Source organism: Camarhynchus parvulus, chromosome 25 (genome assembly GCF_901933205.1).
Source record: "Camarhynchus parvulus chromosome 25, STF_HiC, whole genome shotgun sequence".
Classification (NCBI taxonomy): domain Eukaryota; kingdom Metazoa; phylum Chordata; class Aves; order Passeriformes; family Thraupidae; genus Camarhynchus; species Camarhynchus parvulus.
In genome coordinates, this window is record NC_044595.1 from 1,458,149 (window position 1) to 1,476,197 (window position 18,049).

The 18,049-nt window shown below is 59.1% G+C and overlaps 2 protein-coding genes across 2 annotated transcripts; both read right to left on the reverse strand.

Annotated features, from left to right (window-relative positions):
* Positions 1 to 5,417: 5,417 nt before the first annotated feature.
* Positions 5,418 to 8,025, reverse strand: FCER1G (Fc fragment of IgE receptor Ig). Its single transcript, XM_030965206.1, has 5 exons — positions 7,888 to 8,025; positions 7,017 to 7,108; positions 6,862 to 6,897; positions 6,685 to 6,708; positions 5,418 to 5,539 (listed from the first exon to the last, which is right to left on the reverse strand). Exons 1-5 carry the CDS (start codon positions 8,009 to 8,011, stop codon positions 5,483 to 5,485), a joined length of 333 nt encoding a protein of 110 aa, XP_030821066.1. The 5' UTR covers positions 8,012 to 8,025; the 3' UTR covers positions 5,418 to 5,482.
* Positions 8,026 to 8,855: 830 nt separating this feature from the next.
* Positions 8,856 to 17,291, reverse strand: NDUFS2 (NADH:ubiquinone oxidoreductase core subunit S2). Its single transcript, XM_030965199.1, has 14 exons — positions 17,188 to 17,291; positions 16,998 to 17,101; positions 16,328 to 16,518; positions 15,458 to 15,578; positions 15,252 to 15,364; positions 15,078 to 15,152; positions 13,978 to 14,055; positions 13,426 to 13,511; positions 13,222 to 13,341; positions 12,400 to 12,529; positions 11,394 to 11,489; positions 11,031 to 11,114; positions 9,893 to 9,950; positions 8,856 to 8,990 (listed from the first exon to the last, which is right to left on the reverse strand). The coding sequence occupies exons 1-14, from the start codon at positions 17,271 to 17,273 to the stop codon at positions 8,953 to 8,955; spliced, it is 1,380 nt and encodes a 459-aa protein (XP_030821059.1). The 5' UTR covers positions 17,274 to 17,291; the 3' UTR covers positions 8,856 to 8,952.
* Between the last annotated feature and the right edge of the window lie 758 nt (positions 17,292 to 18,049).

The window sequence follows — 18,049 nt, forward strand, 5'->3', positions numbered from 1 at the left end:
CCGCAGGAAGCAGGAGCTCATCAGGTCTGTGCTTCCCTTTTCCTTTTCCTCTTCCCTTTTCCTCTACCCTTTTCCCTTCTTTTCCCTCTCCTCTTTTTTCCTTATCCCTTTCCTCTTATATCTTCTCCCTTCCCCTATTCCTTTTTTCCTCTTCCCTTTTCCCTTCTTTTCTGTTTCCCCTTTTCTCTTTCCCCTTTCCCTCCTTTCCCTTCTTCCTTTTCTCTTTTTCCCTCTTTCCCCTTTTCCCTTCCTTTCCCATTCTTCTCCTTCTTTTCCCTTTTTTTTTGCCTTTTCCCTTTCTCTCCTTTCTCCTTTCCCCCTTTCCCTCCTTTTCCCTCTCTCCTTTTCCCCTTTTCCCTTTCTCCCTCTTTCCCCTTTCCCTTCCTTTTTCCCCTTCCCCTTTCCCACCCTGTGCACTCCACAACACTGAAACCAGACCAGAACTTTTCCATTCCCAAATTCCCGAATTCCCAAATAATTCCCGAATGCTTCCCGAACTCCCAGCAACAAGCTGGAGGTTCTCCAGCAGATGGAGCAGCGCCAGGAGCAGCGGGCGCTGAGGGCTGAGCAGAAATTCCAGGAGGGCCAGAGGTTCCTGGAGCACCTGGAGCAGATGAAGAGGGAGGATCACGAGGTCGGAGATTTCTAGCGGGAATTATTTGGGAATTCGGGTTGGAAGGGTTGGGAAGAGCATGGGGTGGGATCGGGGCTCTGGTGGCCTTGGGGACGTGGTGGCATCAGTGGAAGGGGACACGGAGCTGCTGGGGATTCCATGGATTGGGAGTTCAAGGGAATGGGGATTTCTGGGAATGGGGATCACAGGGAATGGGGATTTCTGGGAATGGGGGTTTGAGGGAATAGGGGGGCCTGAGGAGGAGAATCCCAGGGATTTGGGATCCCAAGGAGTGGGAGATCCCAGGGAATGGGGATCTCAGGGGTTTGGGATCCCAGGGAATGGGGATCCTGATGAGGGGGATTTGGGATCCCATGGAATTGGGGTCTATAGCGGGGTAATCCCAGAGAATGGGGATTCCAAGGATTTGAGATCCCTGGGAATGGGGGATCCATCCCAGGAGTTTGGGGTCCCAGGGATTTGGGATCTGTAGCAAGGTAATCTCAGGGAATGGGGATTCCAGAGGTGTGGGATCCCAGGGGTTTGGGGATCCCGGGGAATGCGGCTCCCACGGCATTGGGGTCCCCATGGGCAGGCGGGGTTTGCGGGGCTCTGCGGTGACGGGATCGGTGTCCCCGCGGTGTCCCCGCGGTGTGGCCAGGCCTGGCAGCAGCGGCAGCAGCGCAAGCAGCAGCTCCTGGCCGAGATGAGGGCAGTGGACGCGGAGAACCAGCGGCTGCGACAGCGCGACAGGGAGCGCGACAGGCGCGCCGAGCTGCGGGCCCTGGAGGAGCAGCGCCAGAAGGGGGTGAGGGCGGGGCTGGCAGGGCGCTGTCACCTCCCCAGGGCGCTGTCACCTCCCCGGGGCGCTGTCACCTCCCCAGGGTCCTGTCCCACCCCGAGGCGCTGTCACCTCCCGTGGCACTTTCCCATCCCGGGGCTCTGTCACCTCCCCAGGGCTCTGTCCCCGCCTGCGTCTGTGTCCCCAGCCGATTTCCCTCTCACTGTCCCTAGCGGTGTTGCTGTCACCAGCCGTGTCACTGTCCCCAGCCGGTGTCCCTGTGTGTCCCTGTCCCGGCGTCCCCGTCCCCCAGTGTGTCCCTGTCCCCAGCGGTGTCCCTGTCCCGGTGTCGCTGTCCCCAGCGGTGTCGCTGTCCCCAGGAGCGGGAGGCGGCGCTGGAGGCGGAGCGGGCGCGGCTGTGGCAGGAGCGGCAGCGGCAGCTGGACCGGGTCAAGGCCATGCAGGAGCGCGAGCGGGACTGGCAGGAGGCGGAGGTGGGTGGCACTGCCCCCCGCTCTGTCCCCTCCCCGGGGCTCTGCTGACCAAGAGCAGCCAGGTGGCGGCGGAGCGCGCCTGGCGACACCGGGAGCTGTCCCTGTCCCCAATATCCCCAATGCCCCCAATGTCCCCTGTCGCCGTCCCTGTCCCCAGTGCCCTTAATGTCCCCAATGTCCCCAATATCCCTAATGTCCCCTGTCCGGGTCCCCGATGTCCCTGCAGGAGGCTCTGCGCTCCAAGCGCAGCCAGGAGATGGCGGAGCGGGAGTGGTGGCACCGGGAGCTGTCCCTGTCCCCAGTGTCCCCAGTATCCCCAATGTCCCCTGTCCCTGTCACTGTCCCCAGTGCCCCAGTGTCCCCTGTGCCCGTCACTGTCCCCGATGTCCCCGCAGGAGGCTCTGCGCTCCAAGCGCAGCAAGGCGGTGGCGGAGCGGGAGTGGCGGCGCCGGGAGCTGCCCCTGTCACTGTCCCTTTCCCTGTCCCCAGTGTCCCAAATATCCTCAATGTCCCCTGTCCCTGTCACTGTCCCCGATGCCCCGATGTCCCCGCAGGACGCTCTGCGCGCCAGGCGCAATGAGGAGGCGGCGGAGCGGGAGTGGCGGCGCCGGGAGCTGCAGCGGGAGCGGCGCCGCGCGGAGCTGCTGCAGGAGCTGCAGCGGGGCCGCCGCGAGCAGGCGACAAAGCGGCGACAGCAGCTGGCACTGGCACTGCAGCAGGAGCGCCGCGACTTCCTCGCCCTGCTCAGGTGGGTGGCACCTGGGGACAGTTGAGGGGTTGGAGGTGCTGGTGTCACCCCAGGAGCTGTGCCAGGTGTGACCAGGTGGCTCTGGCAGGGTCCCTGTGCCATCCTGGTGGCTCTGGGGACACCAGTGACACCCAGGTGTGACCAGGTGGCTCTGGCAGGGTCCCTGTGCCATCCTGGTGGCTCTGGGGACACCAGTGTCACCCCAGGCGCTGTGCCAGCTGTGCCCAGGGGATGGTGTCGATGTCCTGGAGCCACCCCAGTTGTGCCCAGGGGACTGGCGGTGTCCCCGTGTCACCCAGGGGCTGTGCCAATGTCCCCGTGTGTCCGCAGTGCCCACCAGGAGCAGCTGGCACGGGAGCAGGACCAGCAGCTGGCATGGCAGCGGGCCCAGTCCCAGTGCCAGTGTCACACTGGTGTCCCCATGTCCCCAGTGTCACAGTCCCAGTGCCAGTGTCACAGTGCCAGTGTCACACTGGTGTCCCCGTGTCCCCGGCCCAGTGTCACAGTCCCAGTGTCACAGTCCCAGTGCCAGTGTCACAGTGCCAGTGTCACACTGGTGTCCCCATGTCCCCAGTGTCACAGTCCCAGTGCCAGTGTCACACTGGTGTCCCCGTGTCCCCAGCGCCCAGCAGGAGCAGTTGGCACGGGAGCAGGACCAGCAGCTGGCACGGCAGCGGGCACAGCGCGCCCACGTGGAGGCGCTGCGGGAGCAGATCCGGGAGTCGCGACAGCGACAGCAGCGCGACAGAGCCGCGGCCATGGAGGAGGGACAGCGGGAGCTGGCGCGGGCGCGGGAGCGGGCAGAGCGCCTGGCACGCGCGGGGCGGCAGAAACTGCAGCGCCTCAGGTGCGGCGCCACCTCTGGTGCCACCTCTGGCACCTCCTGTGGCACCGCTGATGTCCCCTCCTGTGTCACTCTGTGCCCCGCAGGGACACCGGCGTGCCCGACAGGTACTGTGCCCTGGTGGAGAAGAAGGTCTGGGGCATGGCCAGCGCTGCCACCTCCTGATGCCACCCGGATGCCACCCTGCCATGTCCTGCTGTCACTGTGCCACCTCCTGCTGTCACCCTGGTGCCACCCTGCCACCTCCTGGTGCCACCCCGGTGCCACCTCCTGCTGCCAGCTGCCATCTGCCAGGGACCTGGGGGACATTTCCCCTTTTTTCCATGCTTTGAGCCCATTTTTTCTCTCTTTTTACCCAATTTTTATCGTTTTTAACCCATTTTACCCCCATTTTTAATCCTTTTAAATCCCTATTTTTACCAATTTTAATCCCTATTTTTAACCAATTTTCATCTATTTTAACCCATTTTTATCCTTATTTTAACCCCCTTTAATCCCTATTTTTAACTTTTTTAATCCCTATTTTTACCTTTTTTAATCCCTACATTTCTCCCTATTTTTAACCCATTTTCATTTATTTTAACCCATTTTATCCCTATTTTTACCCATTTTTAATTCCTATTTTAACCCTTTTTAATCCCTATTTTTACTAATTTTAATCCCTATTTTTAACCAATTTTCATTTATTTTAACCCATTTTTATCCTTATTTTAACCCCTTTGAATCCCTATTTTAACCCTTTTTAACCCCTATTTTTTCCCAATTTTTATTCATTTTTTCCCAATTTTTAATCCCTATTTTTACCTTTTTTAATCCACATTTTAAACCCGTTTTCACCCCTATTTTAACCCTTTTTTACACCGTACTTGTCCCCTTTTTAAAGCCATTCATGCCAACATTTAGCCCATTTTTAGATGCATTTTTAACCCATTTAAACCCCATTTTTATCCTTATTTTGCCCCATTTTATCCCTATTTTAACCCATTTTTATCCCTATTTTTATCCCTATTTTATCTATTTTTACTCTTTTTTTCCTGTATTTTTAAACTAATTTTAACCCACTTCATCCCTATTTTTAATCCCTATTTCATCCCTACATTTTTCCCATTTTATTCCTATTTTAACCCTTTATAATCCCTATTTTTAACCCATTTTAATCCTTATTTTAACCCATTTTTAATCCTTATTTTAACCCATTTTAATCATTATTTTAACCCATTTTTAATCCCAATTTTAACCCATTTTTAATCCCAATTTTAACCCATTATACCCCAAATTTCAATCCCAATTTTTTACCCTTTAAACCCCATTTAATCACTATTTTTTTTACCTTTAAAATCTGTATTTTATACCAATTTTACCCCGATTTTTTACCCTCCCTCCCCTCTTGGGACCAAACCGCAGCTTTTGGGTTCAACTGGTTTGAACTGGTTTGAACTGGTTTGAACTGGTTTATTTCCATGGGGTTTTTTGGGTCAGAATTTGGGGGCGAGGGGGAGACTCCCCCCCCCCAAAATCTTCCAATTTTGGGAAAGGGAGGGGGTGGGAAAAAAAATCCCAATTTTCCACCCAAATCCAGCATTTGCAGAGGGAAAAAAATCCCAATTTTCCATTCAAATCTGGCGTTTTCAAGGGGAAAAAATCTCAATTTTTCCATTTTCAGAGCAAAAAAAATCCCAATTTTCCACCGAAATCTGCCATTTTTAGAGGGAAAAATCCCAATTTTCCATTCCAATCTGGTATTTTCAAGGGGAAAAAAAATCTCAATTTTCCATTTTCAGGGGGGAAAATCTCAATTTTTCATTTTTAGAGGGAAAAATCTCAAATTTTCCATTCAAATCTGGTATTTTCAAGGGGGGAAAAAAATCCCAATTTTCCATTTTCAGGGGGGAAAATCCCAATTTTTCCATCCCGGTGGTGGCGGGGGGGGGAGGGCAGGGGGGTCCTGGGGTTTGGGGACACGGGGGGGACACGGGGGGGACACGGGGGGGACACGGGGGCGTCAGGAGCTCTTCATCTGCAGCGTCTCGTAGGTCTCCTGGTGCTCCGAGCTGAGACCCTGCAGGGGGGTCAGGGGGGTTGGGGGTCTGTGGGGTTTTGGGGTCTGGGGGTTTTTTGGGGGGTCTGTGGGGTTTTTGGGGGGTCTGTGGGGTTTTTGGGGGGTCTGTGGGGTTTTTGGGGGTCTGTGGCACCCTCTCCGAGTGACAGCCACCCGCTGTCACCTCCCTCAGTGTCACCCCATAAATGGTGCTTTAGGGGAGGGATCCCAAATCCCAAAAACCCCAAATCCCAAAAACCCCAAACAGCTCAAATCCCAAAAACCCCAAATCCAAACAGCCCAAATCCCAAACATCTCAAATCCCAAAAACCCCAAATCCCAAATCCCCAAAACCCCAAATCCCAAACATCTCAAATCCCAAATCCCAAAAACCCCAAATCCAAACAGCCCAAATCCCAAAAACCCCAAAAACCCCAAATCCAAACAGCCCAAATCCCAAACATCTCAAATCCCAAAAACCCCAAATCCCAAACATCTCAAATCCCAAATCCCAAAAACCCCAAACCCCAAAAACCCCAAATCCAAACAGCCCAAATCCCAAAAACCCCAAACAACCCAAATCCCAAACAACCCAAATCCCAAACACCCCAAATTTTATCCCATAAATGGAGGGGGGGGCACCCCAAATGCCCCAAATCCCAAACATCCCCAATCCCAAATATCCCAAAACCTAAACACCCCAAATTTCACCCCATAAATGGGAGGACCCCAAACCCCCCAACTTTTCTCTCATAACTTGGGAACACCCCAAATCTCACCCCACAGATGGATGAGGACCCCAAATCTTAGCCCCATAAATGAGGAGAATCCCAAATCCCAAACCCCCCCAAATCCCAACCCCCCCAAATTTCACCCCATAAATGGGAGGACACCTCAAATCCCAAACCTCCCAAATCCCAACCCCCCCCAAATTTCACCCCATAAATGGGAGGGACCCCAAACCCCAAACCCCCCAACTTTTCTCCCATAAATGGGGCAACACCCCAAATCTCACCCCACAGATGCATGAGGACCCCAAATCCCATCCCATCACTGATCCCCCAAACCCCGGGGACGTTCCCCCTCCCCAGCCCAGCCCCTTCCCCCCCAAAAAATCCCCCAAAATCCGTGGGGGGGACCCCAAAATCCGGCCCCGCGTGACTCACGGCGTAAACGGCTTCTTCCTCCTTCTGCCCGGGAACAGAAAGCGAAAGGAGAATTTGGGGGGCTGAGGGGGGGCACAGCCGGACCCCCCATCCCCCACACACCCCCTGAACCCCAAAAACCCCCCAAAAAAAACCCCCAAAAAAAACCCCCCAAAAAAACCCAAAAAAATCCTTTACCTTCTCGGCCGCTCGCTGCAATCTCCGAGTCACGAACTGCGGATGAGGGGGAAAGAAAAAACCCCAAAATGAGGGGAAAAAAGGGGAAAAATGGGTAAAAAATGGAGGGGAGGTTTGGGGGGATCCCCCAAAAATAAAAGGGGTTCGGGGCTCACCCTGAGGCGCACGTAGAGGGCGGTGAGGATGAGGCTGAAGAGGAAGAGCACGGCGTCCAGCACGTAGCAGAGCTCGGGCTCCGCCAGGGATCCTGAGGGGGTTTGGGGGCGATTTTCGGGGTTTTAGGGGGGAATTTGGGGTTTCAGGGGGATTTTTGGGGTTTTTAGGGGGATTTTGGGGGTTTTGGGGGGGATTTTGGGGAATTTTGGGGTGGATTTTGGAGGGATTTGGGGATGATTTTAGGGGGGATTTTGGGGGGTTTGAGGGGGTTTTTGGAGGGATTTTAGGGCGGGTTTGAGGGGGTTTTTGGGAGTTTTGTGGGGGGGGGATTTGGGGATATTTTAGGAGGAATTTGGGGGGATTTTGAGGGGGGTTTGGGGTCGGTCCTGGACCCCCCCATTGGGCACCCCCCCGCCCCAGGAACATCCCGGGGGGACCCCGGGGCACCCCAAAAGTGACGGGGGGCGGGGAAGGGGCTGGGAAGCATCAGCAGGAGCCCAAATCCCTGTGACCCCAAATCCCCTAAATCCCCCAAACCCCCTAAATCCACCCAAACCCCCCTGGATCCCCCAAATGCTCCGGACACCCCAAACCTCCCTAAATCCCCCAAACTCCCCCCGGGACACCCCAAATCCCCCCAGTCCCCCCCGACACCCCTAAATCCCCCAACCCCCCCGGGACAACCCCAAACCTCCCTAAATCCCCCAAACCCCCCTGGATCCCCCAAATGCTCCGGACACCCCAAATCCCCTAAATCTCCTAAATCCCCCCCAAATCCCCCAAATCCCCCTGGATCATCCCCCAATCCCCCAAACCCTCCCGGACACCCCAAACCCCCCTAAATCCCCTAAATCCCCCCCCGGTTCCCACCTGCGGCCAGGCCGGGCGGCCCCATGAGGAGGAGGCCGAGCAGGCACCGCGCCCCCGCTGTCCCCAGTGATGTCCCCAATGCTGTCCCCGATGTCCTCGATGATGTCCCCAGTGCTGTCCCCATTGTCGCCGATGTCCCCATTGTCCCCTCGGGGCAGCGCTGACCGCGGCGCCCGCCCCTCCCCCACTTCCCCCGTCCCTCCCTTCCGCTGTCCCGCTGTCCCCGCTGTCCCCGCTGTCCCCGGTGTCACCCAGCACGTCCGGCCGCTCCTCCAGGCCTGGGGGGGCCCCGGGGTCCCCAAAATCTCCTGTGGGGACGGGGGAGGTGGGGGGAACCCCCCCCCGATTTGGGGGGGATTCTGTTGGGGCTGAAATGGGGAGAGGGGCCCCAAAAGGGGAAAGGACCCTAAAAGGGGAAGGGGATGCCAAAAAGGGCAACGGGACCCCAAAGAAAGGAAAGGAGACCCCCCCAAATTGGGGGAAGAGGCCCCGAAAGGGAAAGGGACCCTAAAAGGGGAAGGAGATCCCAAAAGGAGAGAGAGACCCCAAAAAAATAAAAGGAGACTCCCCCAAACTGGGGACAGAGGCCCCAAATGGGGAAGGGACCTTAAAAGGGGAAGGGGATCCTAAAAAGGGGAAAGGAGACCCCAAAAAAAGGAAAGGAGACCCCCCCAAATTGGGGAGAGGCCCCAAGTGACAAGTGGACCCCAAAAAGGGAAAAGAGCCCCCCAAAACTGGGGAGAGAGGCCCTAAAATGGGGAGAGAGGCCCCAAAAGGGGAAGGAGATCCCAAAAAGGGGAAAGGAGACCCCCAAAATTGGGGAGAGAGGCCTCAAATGGGGAAGGGACCCTAAAAGGGAAATGAGCCCCCCAAAAAGGGGAAAGGAGACCCCAAAAAGGGCAGGAGCCCCCCCAAAGCAGGGAAGGAGGTGACAAAGAGGGGACAAAGGGGACAGGCAGGCTCAGGACCCGATTTTGGTTTTATTTGACCCGAAATGGGGGGGCGGCGGGGGGGGGGGCACCCCCAAACTGCAGCAGCACACGGAGAGGGAACGGGGACCCCCCCTCATCGATCGACCTCCCCAAACACGATGTCCTGGGTGCCTGCGGGGGGAAAAGGGGTCAGGGCACCCCAAAACGGGGGGGAACCCCCAAATCGGGGTGAGACCCCCCCCCAAATTGGGATAGGGGTGTTGGGAAGGGGGAGGAGACCCCAAAATGGGAAGGGGTGCCCTAAAAAGGGAGGGAAATCCTAAAAATCGAAGGAAATCCTAAAAAGGAGGGAGACCCCCCCAAAATGGGGAAGGAACCCCCAAAATTGGAGAAAGGGACCCCAAACTGGGTAAGAACACCCCCAAATTGGGAAAGGGATTTTGGGAAGGGGAGAAGACCCCAAAATTGGAAGGGGTGCCCTAAAAAGGGAGGGAAACCCTAAAAATGGAAGGAAATCCTAAAAAGGAAGGGAGACCCTAAAAAGGAAGGGAGACCCTAAAAAGGAAGGGATACCCCCCCAAAATTGGAGAAAGGGACCCCAAACTGGGTAAGAACACCCCCAAATTGGGAAAGGGGTTTTGGGAAGAGGAGGAGACCCCAAAACTGGAAGGGGTGCCCTAAAAACAGAGGGAGATCCTAAAAAGGGAGGGAGAACCCCAAATTGAGATAGGAGAACCCCAAAATGGGGAAGAAAAACCCCAAAAATGGGGAAGGGGACCCCAAACTGGGCAGAAATCCCTCCCAAATTGGAAGGAGCCCCCCCAAAAAAGGGAAGGAGGTTTCCAATAGGGGAAAATTGGGCAAGCGACCCCCAAAACGGAAGGGAAACCCTAAAAGGGAAGAAATGCCACAAAGAGGGAAGGAGGCCCTAAAATGGGGAAAAAAACCCCGACAGAACGAAAGGAAAACCCAAAAATGGGGAAGAAGGGCCCGAAACAGGGGAAGGGACCCCGAAAAGGGGGAAGGGACCCCGAAAAGGGGAGGGGGAACCCCAAAAGGGGAGGGGGACGTACCAATGATGGCCACCACGTCTGCCAGCATGTGGCCCTGGGACATCCTGTCCAGCCCGGCCTGGGGAACGCCAATTAACGCTTAATTAGCACCCAATTAGCACCCAATTAACCCATAGAGACCCCCACCTATGAGGACCCCTAGTTAACCCCCCATTAATTCGCGGTGACCCCTAATTAATCCCCAATTAACCCATGGGAACCACCCCAGGGACCCCCAATTAAAGCTCAAGGACCCCCAATTAACTCCCAATTAATTCCCAGGGACCACCAATTAACAAACCCACAGGGACCCCTAATTAACCCCTAGGGACCCCCAATTAACCCCCAATTAACTCCCAGGGACTACCAATTAATAAACACATAGGGACCTGCAATTAGCCCCTAATTAACCCATGGGGAACCCCACAATGATTCCCCCAATCAACTCCCAAGGACCCCCAATTAACCCCCAATTAACCCCCCCAGGGACCCCCAATTAACCCCCAATTAACAAACCCACAGGGACCCCCAATTAACCCCCAATTATCCAACCCCCAGGAACCCCCCCCAATTAACCCCTAATTAACTCCCAGGGACCCCCAATTAACCCACAGGGGTTAATTACCCTCCATACCCCCCAAAACAACACACCCACAGGTGTCCCCTGTCCCCATTCCCCTGAGCCCTCAGCGTCCCCCCCAAGTGTCCCCCAGGTGTCCTCAAGGTGTCCCCAAGGAATCCCTAGGTGGCCCCAGATGTCCCCCAGCTCTCCCCAGGTGTCCCCCAGCTACCCCCAGGTGTCCCCCAGGTGTGCCCAGCTGTCCCCCAAGTGTCTCCAGGAGTCCCCTAAGTGTCCCTAGGTCTATCCCAGGTATCCACAGATGTCCCCCAGGTGTCCCCAGGTGTATCCCAGGTGTCCCCCAGGTGTCCCCAGGTAACCCCAGGTGTGCCCAGGTGTCCCCCAGGTGTCCCCAGGTACCCAGTGTCAGGTGTCAGGTGTGCCGGTGTCCAGGTGTCCAGTGTGCCCAGGTGTCCCCAGGTAACCCCAGGTGTATCCCAGGTGTATCCCATCTGTCCCCAGGTGTATCCCAGGTGTCCCCAGCTGTGCTCAGGTGTCCCCATCTGTCCCCAGGTGTCCCCAGGTGTCCCCAGGCCGTACCAGGTGAGCGAAGCCGGGCGCTTTGATCTTGCAGCGATAGGGACGGCTGCTGCCATCGGACACCAGGTACACCCCAAACTCACCCTGGGAGGACAAGGGGGACAGGGTTGGGGACAGTGCCAGGGACACTCTGACAGGGTTGGGGACACACTGACAGGGCTGGGGACACGGTGACAGGGCTGGGGACACGGTGACAGGCTTGGGGACACGGTGACAGGGCTGGGGACAGTGTCAGGGACACACTGCCAGGGTTGGGGACACACTGCCAGGGTTGGGGACACGGTGACAGGGTTGGGGACACAAGCACAAGGACAGGGTTGGGGCGGAGCTGGTGCCAGGGACAAACACGGCAAGAAGTGTCACCTTGGGGGCCTCGATGGCCGTGTAGGTGGCCCCGGGTGGCACCTGGTAGCCCTCGGTGTAGAGCTTGAAGTGATGGATCAGGGACTCCATGGACGTCTGCGGGGACAGGGGTGACACTGCAGAGCTGGCACCTGCCCTGGGTGGCACCACGCTTTGGTGTCACCTGTTTTGAGTGCCACCTGCCCTGGGTGACACTGCAGAGCTGGCACCGCTCCTGGGTGGCACCACCCTTTGGTGGCACCACCCTTTGGTGGCACCTGGCGTCACTGCCACCTGCCCTCGGTGGCATCAGCCTTTGGTGTCACCTACCCTGAGTGCCACCCGCCCTGGGTGGCACTGCAGCAGTGTCACCTGCCCTTGGTGTCACCTCTGCCGGGTGCCGCCAGCCTTTGGCGCCACCTGCCTTCAGTGCCACCCACCCTGGTGCCACCTGCCCTGGGTGGCACTGCAGCAGTGTCACCTCTCCTGGGTGGCATCAGCCTTTGGTGTCACCTGCTCTGAATGCCACCCACTCTGGGTGCCACCTGCCCTCAGTGCCACCTTCCCTGGGTGGCATCAGCCTTTGGTGTCACCTGCTCTGAATGCCACCCACTCTGGGTGCCACCTGCCCTCAGTGCCACCTTCCCTGGGTGGCATCAGCCTTTGGTGTCACCTGCCTGAATGCCACCCACTCTGGGTGCCACCTGCCCTCAGTGCACCTTCCCTGTGCATCAGCTGGTGTACCTGCTCTGAATGCCACCCACTCTGGTGCCACCTGCCCTCAGTGCCACCTTCCCTGGGTGGCATCAGCCTTTGGTGTCACCTGCCCCGGGTGGCCCTGCAGCACTGGCACCTGCCCTTGGTGTCACCTCTGCTGGGTGTCACCTGCCCTGGGTGCCACCCGCCCTCAGTGCCACCTGTCCTGGGTGGCACCGCAGCACTGCCACCAGCCTTTGGTGCCACCTGCCCTCGGTGCCACCCTCCCCGGGTGCCACCCCCGGGTACGGGGGCTCTGGGGACGCGTCACCTTCATCTCGGCGCGTTTCGGGGGTGACACTTTGGCGTCGTCCACCTTGATCTCGCCGGGCGGCATCTTATTGAGGCACTGCAGGATGATCCGCAGCGACTGGCGCATCTCCTCCACGCGGCACAGGTACCTGCGCCCCAAAAACGGCATTGGGGGATCCCCTGTGCCCCAAAAATGGCATTGGGGGATCCCCTGGGCCCAAAAAATGGGTATGGGATCCTCTGTGCCCCAAAAACGGCATTGGGGGATCCCCTGGGCCCCAAAAATGGCATTGGGGGATCCCCTGCACCCTGCACAGGTACCTGCGCCCCAAAAACGGCATTGGGGGATCCCCTGGGCCCCAAAATGGCATTGGGGGATCCCCTGCACCCCTGCACGGTACCCGCCAAAAACGGCATTGGGGGATCCCCTGGGCCCCAAAAACGGCACTGGGGGATCCCCTGGGCCCAAAAAATGGGTATGGGATCCTCTGTGCCCCAAAAACGGCATTGGGGGATCCCCTGCGCCCCAAAAATGGGGTATGGGGGATCCCCTGTGCCCTGCACAGGTACCTGCACCCCAAAGATGGGATATGGGGGATCTCCTGTGCGCCAAAACTGGGTATAGGATCTGATGTGCCCCAAAACTGGGATATGGGATCCCGGAGAAATGGGGGTCTCAGGGAATGGGGTTCCCATGGGATGGGGGTCCTGGGGGTTCCAGAGATGGGGTTCTATCTCTCCACCTCAGCCCAGGTGAGGCCGCACCTGTCCCCATGTCCCCCCCAGGCCAGGTGAGGCCGCACCTGTCCCCATGTCCCCCCCAGGCCAGGTGAGGCCGTACCTGTCGTAGCAGTCCCCGCGGGATCCAATGGGAACGTCGAACTCCACCTGGTCGTAGACGTCGTAGGGCTGAGTCTTGCGCAGGTCCCACTTGATGCCGGAGCCCCGCAGCATCACCCCGCTGGGGACACCCCAAAAAATGCACCTGAGCTCGGCCCCGCCCACCCGCAGGGCGGGGCACACCTGGGGGATCCCCCCGGCTCACCTGAAGCCGTAGTTCAGGGCCTCCTCGGCCGTGATGACGCCGATGTCCACGGTGCGGTTCTTCCAGATGCGGTTGTTGGTCAGCATCTGGGGACAGCGGGGACACCTGGCACAGCTGGCACAGCTGGCACCTGCCCCTGCACTTCTCACCTGGCCCTGGCACCGTCACCTGGTGCTGGAAATGCTCACCTGGCGCTGGTACCTGTTCCTTGTCCCCTTCATGCATCTCTCACATCAAAAGCTGTCCCTGTCACCTGTGAGCCCCTCACCTGTCCCTGCCACTGTCACCTGTGAGCCCCTCACCTGTCCCTGCCACTGTCACCTGTGAGCCCCTCACCTGTCCCTGGCAACCCCTCACCTGTCCCTGCCACTGTCACCTGTGAGCCCCTCACCTGTCCCTCACATCTCTCACCTGTCCCCGTCCCCCTCCACCCCCATCTGTGTCACCTCGCCCCACCATGCTGTGAGGAACGACCCTGCCCCTCGCAGGTGACAGCTGACAGGTGACAGCAGCCTGGCTGGCCCCTCCCCAGGTCCCCAAATCCCCCCTCACCTCCTCCACCTCGTCGATCCGGATGGAGAAGTTCTTCACAAACTCGTAGATGTCGTCCATGAGCCCCAGGGGCAGGTCCTGGCACAGGTGGGACACGTCGGACAGGTGGGATTGGGACAGGTGGGACAGGTGGGACAAGTGGGACACAAAGCACAGGTGACACAGGTAGGATTGATAGGGTTGGGATCAGTGGGACAGGTGGGATTGGAGGCACACACAGGACAGGTGGGATTGGTGGGATTGGTGGGACAAGTGGGGTTGGGATTGGGACAGGTGGGATTGGTGGGACAAGTGGGACACAAGGCACAGGTGACACAGGTAGGATTGAGAGGGTTGGGATCAGTAGGACAGATGGGATTGGGATTGGGACAGGTGGGATTGGAGGGATTGGGACAGGTGGGATTGGAGGGATTGGTGGCATTGGGACAGATGGGACAGGTGGCATTGGAGGCACACACAGGACAGGTGGGAGCTCAGGTGGCACCAGGGACATGGGCAGGGGGTCTGCACTGAGAGGGCCCAACGGGGGTCCCATGGGAATTTGGGATCCCATGGGAATGGGGGGGGCCCAGGGAATGGGGTGCCAAGGATGGGGGTAGCACAGGAGTGGGGTCCCAAGGGAATGGGGATCCCAGGGAAATAATGGGGGTCCTAGGAATGGGGTTCCCATGGGAATGGGGTCCCTGTGGGAATGGGGACCCTGGGAATGGGGTTCCTGTGGGAATGGGGATCCCAAGGATGGGGATCCCAGGGATGGGGACCCCGGGAATGGGGTTCCCCTGGGAATGGGGGTGTTGGGGGAGTGGGGGATCCCAGGAATGGTGTTCCCATGGATGGGGTTCCTGTGGAAATGGGGTTCCCAGGAATGGGGGTTGCAAGGAATGGGGTGCCCATGGAAATGGGGTTCCCATGGAAATGGGGTTCCCAAGGATGGGATTCCCATGGATGGGGTTCCTATGGAAATGGGATGCCCATGGGAATGGGGTGTGCATGGTAATGAGGATCTCAGGGATGGGGTTCCCATGCAAACGGGGTTCCCAGGGATGGGGTTCCCGTGGAAATGGGGTGCCCACGGAAGGCGAGCAGCCCCAGCCCCTCACCTGGTGCACGCCCCCGGGCCGCACGTAGGCCGCGTGCATCCGCGCCCCCGACACGCGCTCGTAGAACTCGAACATCTGGGGGGGACACAGAGGGGACCCCACTGCTGCTCAGCCCCCCCGGCACCTCCCCAGCCCCAAACCCCACCCCCCGAACCCCAAATCCCCCAAAGCCACCTTCTCCCTCTCCTCGAACATCCAGAAGAAGGGGGTCATGGCCCCGATGTCCAGCGCGTGCGTGGTCACCGCCATGATGTGGTTCAGCAGCCGCGTGATCTCGGCGAAGAGAACTGAGAAAAACCGGGGGGAAAAAGGGAAAAAAGGGGGTGAGCCCATAAACCCTGGGGGTGCCAGGGAGCTGGGATTGCTGGTGGGAGCCTCACCTCGGATCCACTGAGCCCGGGGAGGGGGTTGGATGTTGAGGAGCTTCTCCACGGCCAGGGAATAGGCCTGCTCGTTGCACATCATGGACACGTAGTCCAGGCGGTCAAAGTAGGGCAGGGCCTGCGGGGACCACGGTACTGGGGATACTGGGAGCACTGGGAGGGCTGGGAATAGTGGGGATACTGGGAGCACTGGGAATACTGGGAGCACTGGGAATACTGGGAGGGCTGGGGATACTGGAGATACTGGGAGCACTGGGAATACTGGGAGCACTGGGAATACTGGGAGTGCTGGGAGTGCTGGGCATACTGGGGATACTGGGAGCACTGGTAGGGCTGGGAGTAGTGGGGATACTGGGAGCACTGGGAATACTGGGAGGGCTGGGAATAGTGGGGATACTGGGAGGGCTGGGAATACTGGGAGTGCTGGGAGGGCTGGGAATACTGGGAGCACTGGGAATACTGGGAGGGCTGGGAATACTGGCAGTGATGGGAGCACTGGGATCTCAGGGAACCGGGGATCCCACGGCTCTCAGGATCACCTGCAGGAATGTCTTGTACCCAATGGGTTCCTCGGTGCCGCGGTGCAGCAGAGCCCATGGGAAGGGGGATCTCAGGGCAATGGGATCTCAGGGATCCCATGGAATTGGGGATCCCAGAGACGGGGATCTCAGGGATCTCAGGCACAGGGATCCCATGGAAATTGGCATCCTGGGATCACCTGCAGGGAGGTCTTGTACTCGATGAGTTTCTCGGTGCTGCAGTGCAGCAGCCCCATGTGGGGACACCATGGGACAGGGATCTCAGGATCTCAGGGCAATGGGATCTCAGGGAATTAGGGATCCCCTGGAATTGGGGATCTCAGATCACCTGCAGGTAGGTCTTGTACTCGATGAGTTTCTCGGTGCCGCGGTGCAGCAGCCCCACGTGCGGGTCGCAGCGTTTCACCGTCTCCCCGCTCAGCTCCAGCACCAGCCGCAGGACCCCGTGCGCCGCCGGGTGCTGCGGCCCGAAGTTGATGGTCAGGCTGGAAACCTTCTTGTGGGCCACCGGGTCCTTGTCTGGGGACAGGGGACAGTGCCGGGGTCAGGGACACAGGACGGGGACACAGGGAGGGCACAGGGACACGGGGACAGCTCCCCCAGGGAGGGCACAGAGCCCCCCAAATGTTGGGGACAGGGAGGGAGCGGCACCCGCTGAGGGTCTGTGGGGATCCTGAGTGCCCTGAGGGACCCCAAAGTGCCCTGAGTGACCTCCAAACCGCCCCACTACCCCCAAAAGCCATCCTTAAACCCCACTCAGAATCTCAGGACCCCTCCAGGACCATCCCAAAGCCCCTGAGACCCCTCCTGGACCTCCCAAAGACCTCAGCGCACACCAAGAGCCCCCCTAAAGGCCTCGGGACCGCTCCTGGGCCCCCCAAAGCACCCGACACCCTCCCAAAGGCCTCGTCCTCCCTGCTCAGGGCCCCCCAAAGCCCTCAGGGCTCCCCAGAGCCCCCTCCCCACCTTCTCCCAGAGTGTCCCCGCTGTCCCCTCACCGTTCCAGGGCGGCGGCACCCACTTCTCGGTGGCCTTGCTGGGGTACATGATGGCCCCCGCGTACTGCTGCGCCCACTCAATGTCGGGCTGCCACTGGCGGGACCTGCGGGGCCGGGCGATGAGCGGGGACCGCCCCAGAGGTTCCCCGCAGCCCTCCCCGCCGTGTCCCCGTGTCCCCCGCGGGCTCACCGGGCCGGGGCCGGGCCCAGCCGAGCCCCCGCCGCGTTCAGCCCCGAGGGGCCGCGGAGCCGCCACAGCGCCCGCAGCGCCGCCATCGTGCCCTTGGCAATGCGCATGCGCGGGGGCGCCATGGCGGGGAAGGGCAGACGCTGTGGGCGCCGCCATGTTGGGTACGGGCAGATGCCCGGCCATCATCCTGTGTCTATTACGCATGCGCAATGCGCCATGATGCTGGCAGGCAGCGTGCCGCCATGTTGGTGTGGGCAGCGGCGCCTCCATCGTGACCTTGGCGCTGTGCAAGGGCGGAGGGCGCCGTGAGTGGGAAGGGCAGATGCAATGAGCAGCTCTTTGTTTGCTTTGGGCAGATGTGCCACCATCGTGTGCTTGGCCGTGGCTGGGAAAGGCAAAGGCTGCTGTGAAGGCTGCCATGACGAGTGTGGGCAGGCGCGTTGCGCATGCGCATAGACCCACGGCTAGAAATCGGCCATTGTGGCTCTGGGCAAGGTCGCCGCCATGTTTGGTAGGGGAAAGTGAGGCTGAGGGAGGCGCCATCTTTGTTACGGGCAAAGGGACGGGGACAGCTGGGACAACGATGGGGACAACGATGGGGACAGGACGGCCGCGGCCGGAGGTGGCCGCTGTTTCCTCCCGTGGTGACACAGCGATGTCGGCTGGCAGTGACTGCCATCCCCCTGTCCCCTCCCCAAGCTGGCGCTGCCCGAGGGGGGACACCGCGCTGTTCCCGAGGGTGATGGGCCACGCTCCCCCCACCCAGGGTGCCACCAGCACCCCCTGCCCCACAAAAACATCCCCAGCTTGGCCCAGGATGGGATTTATTGGGGTCTCCTCTCTGTGGGGACAGGGGGGACAC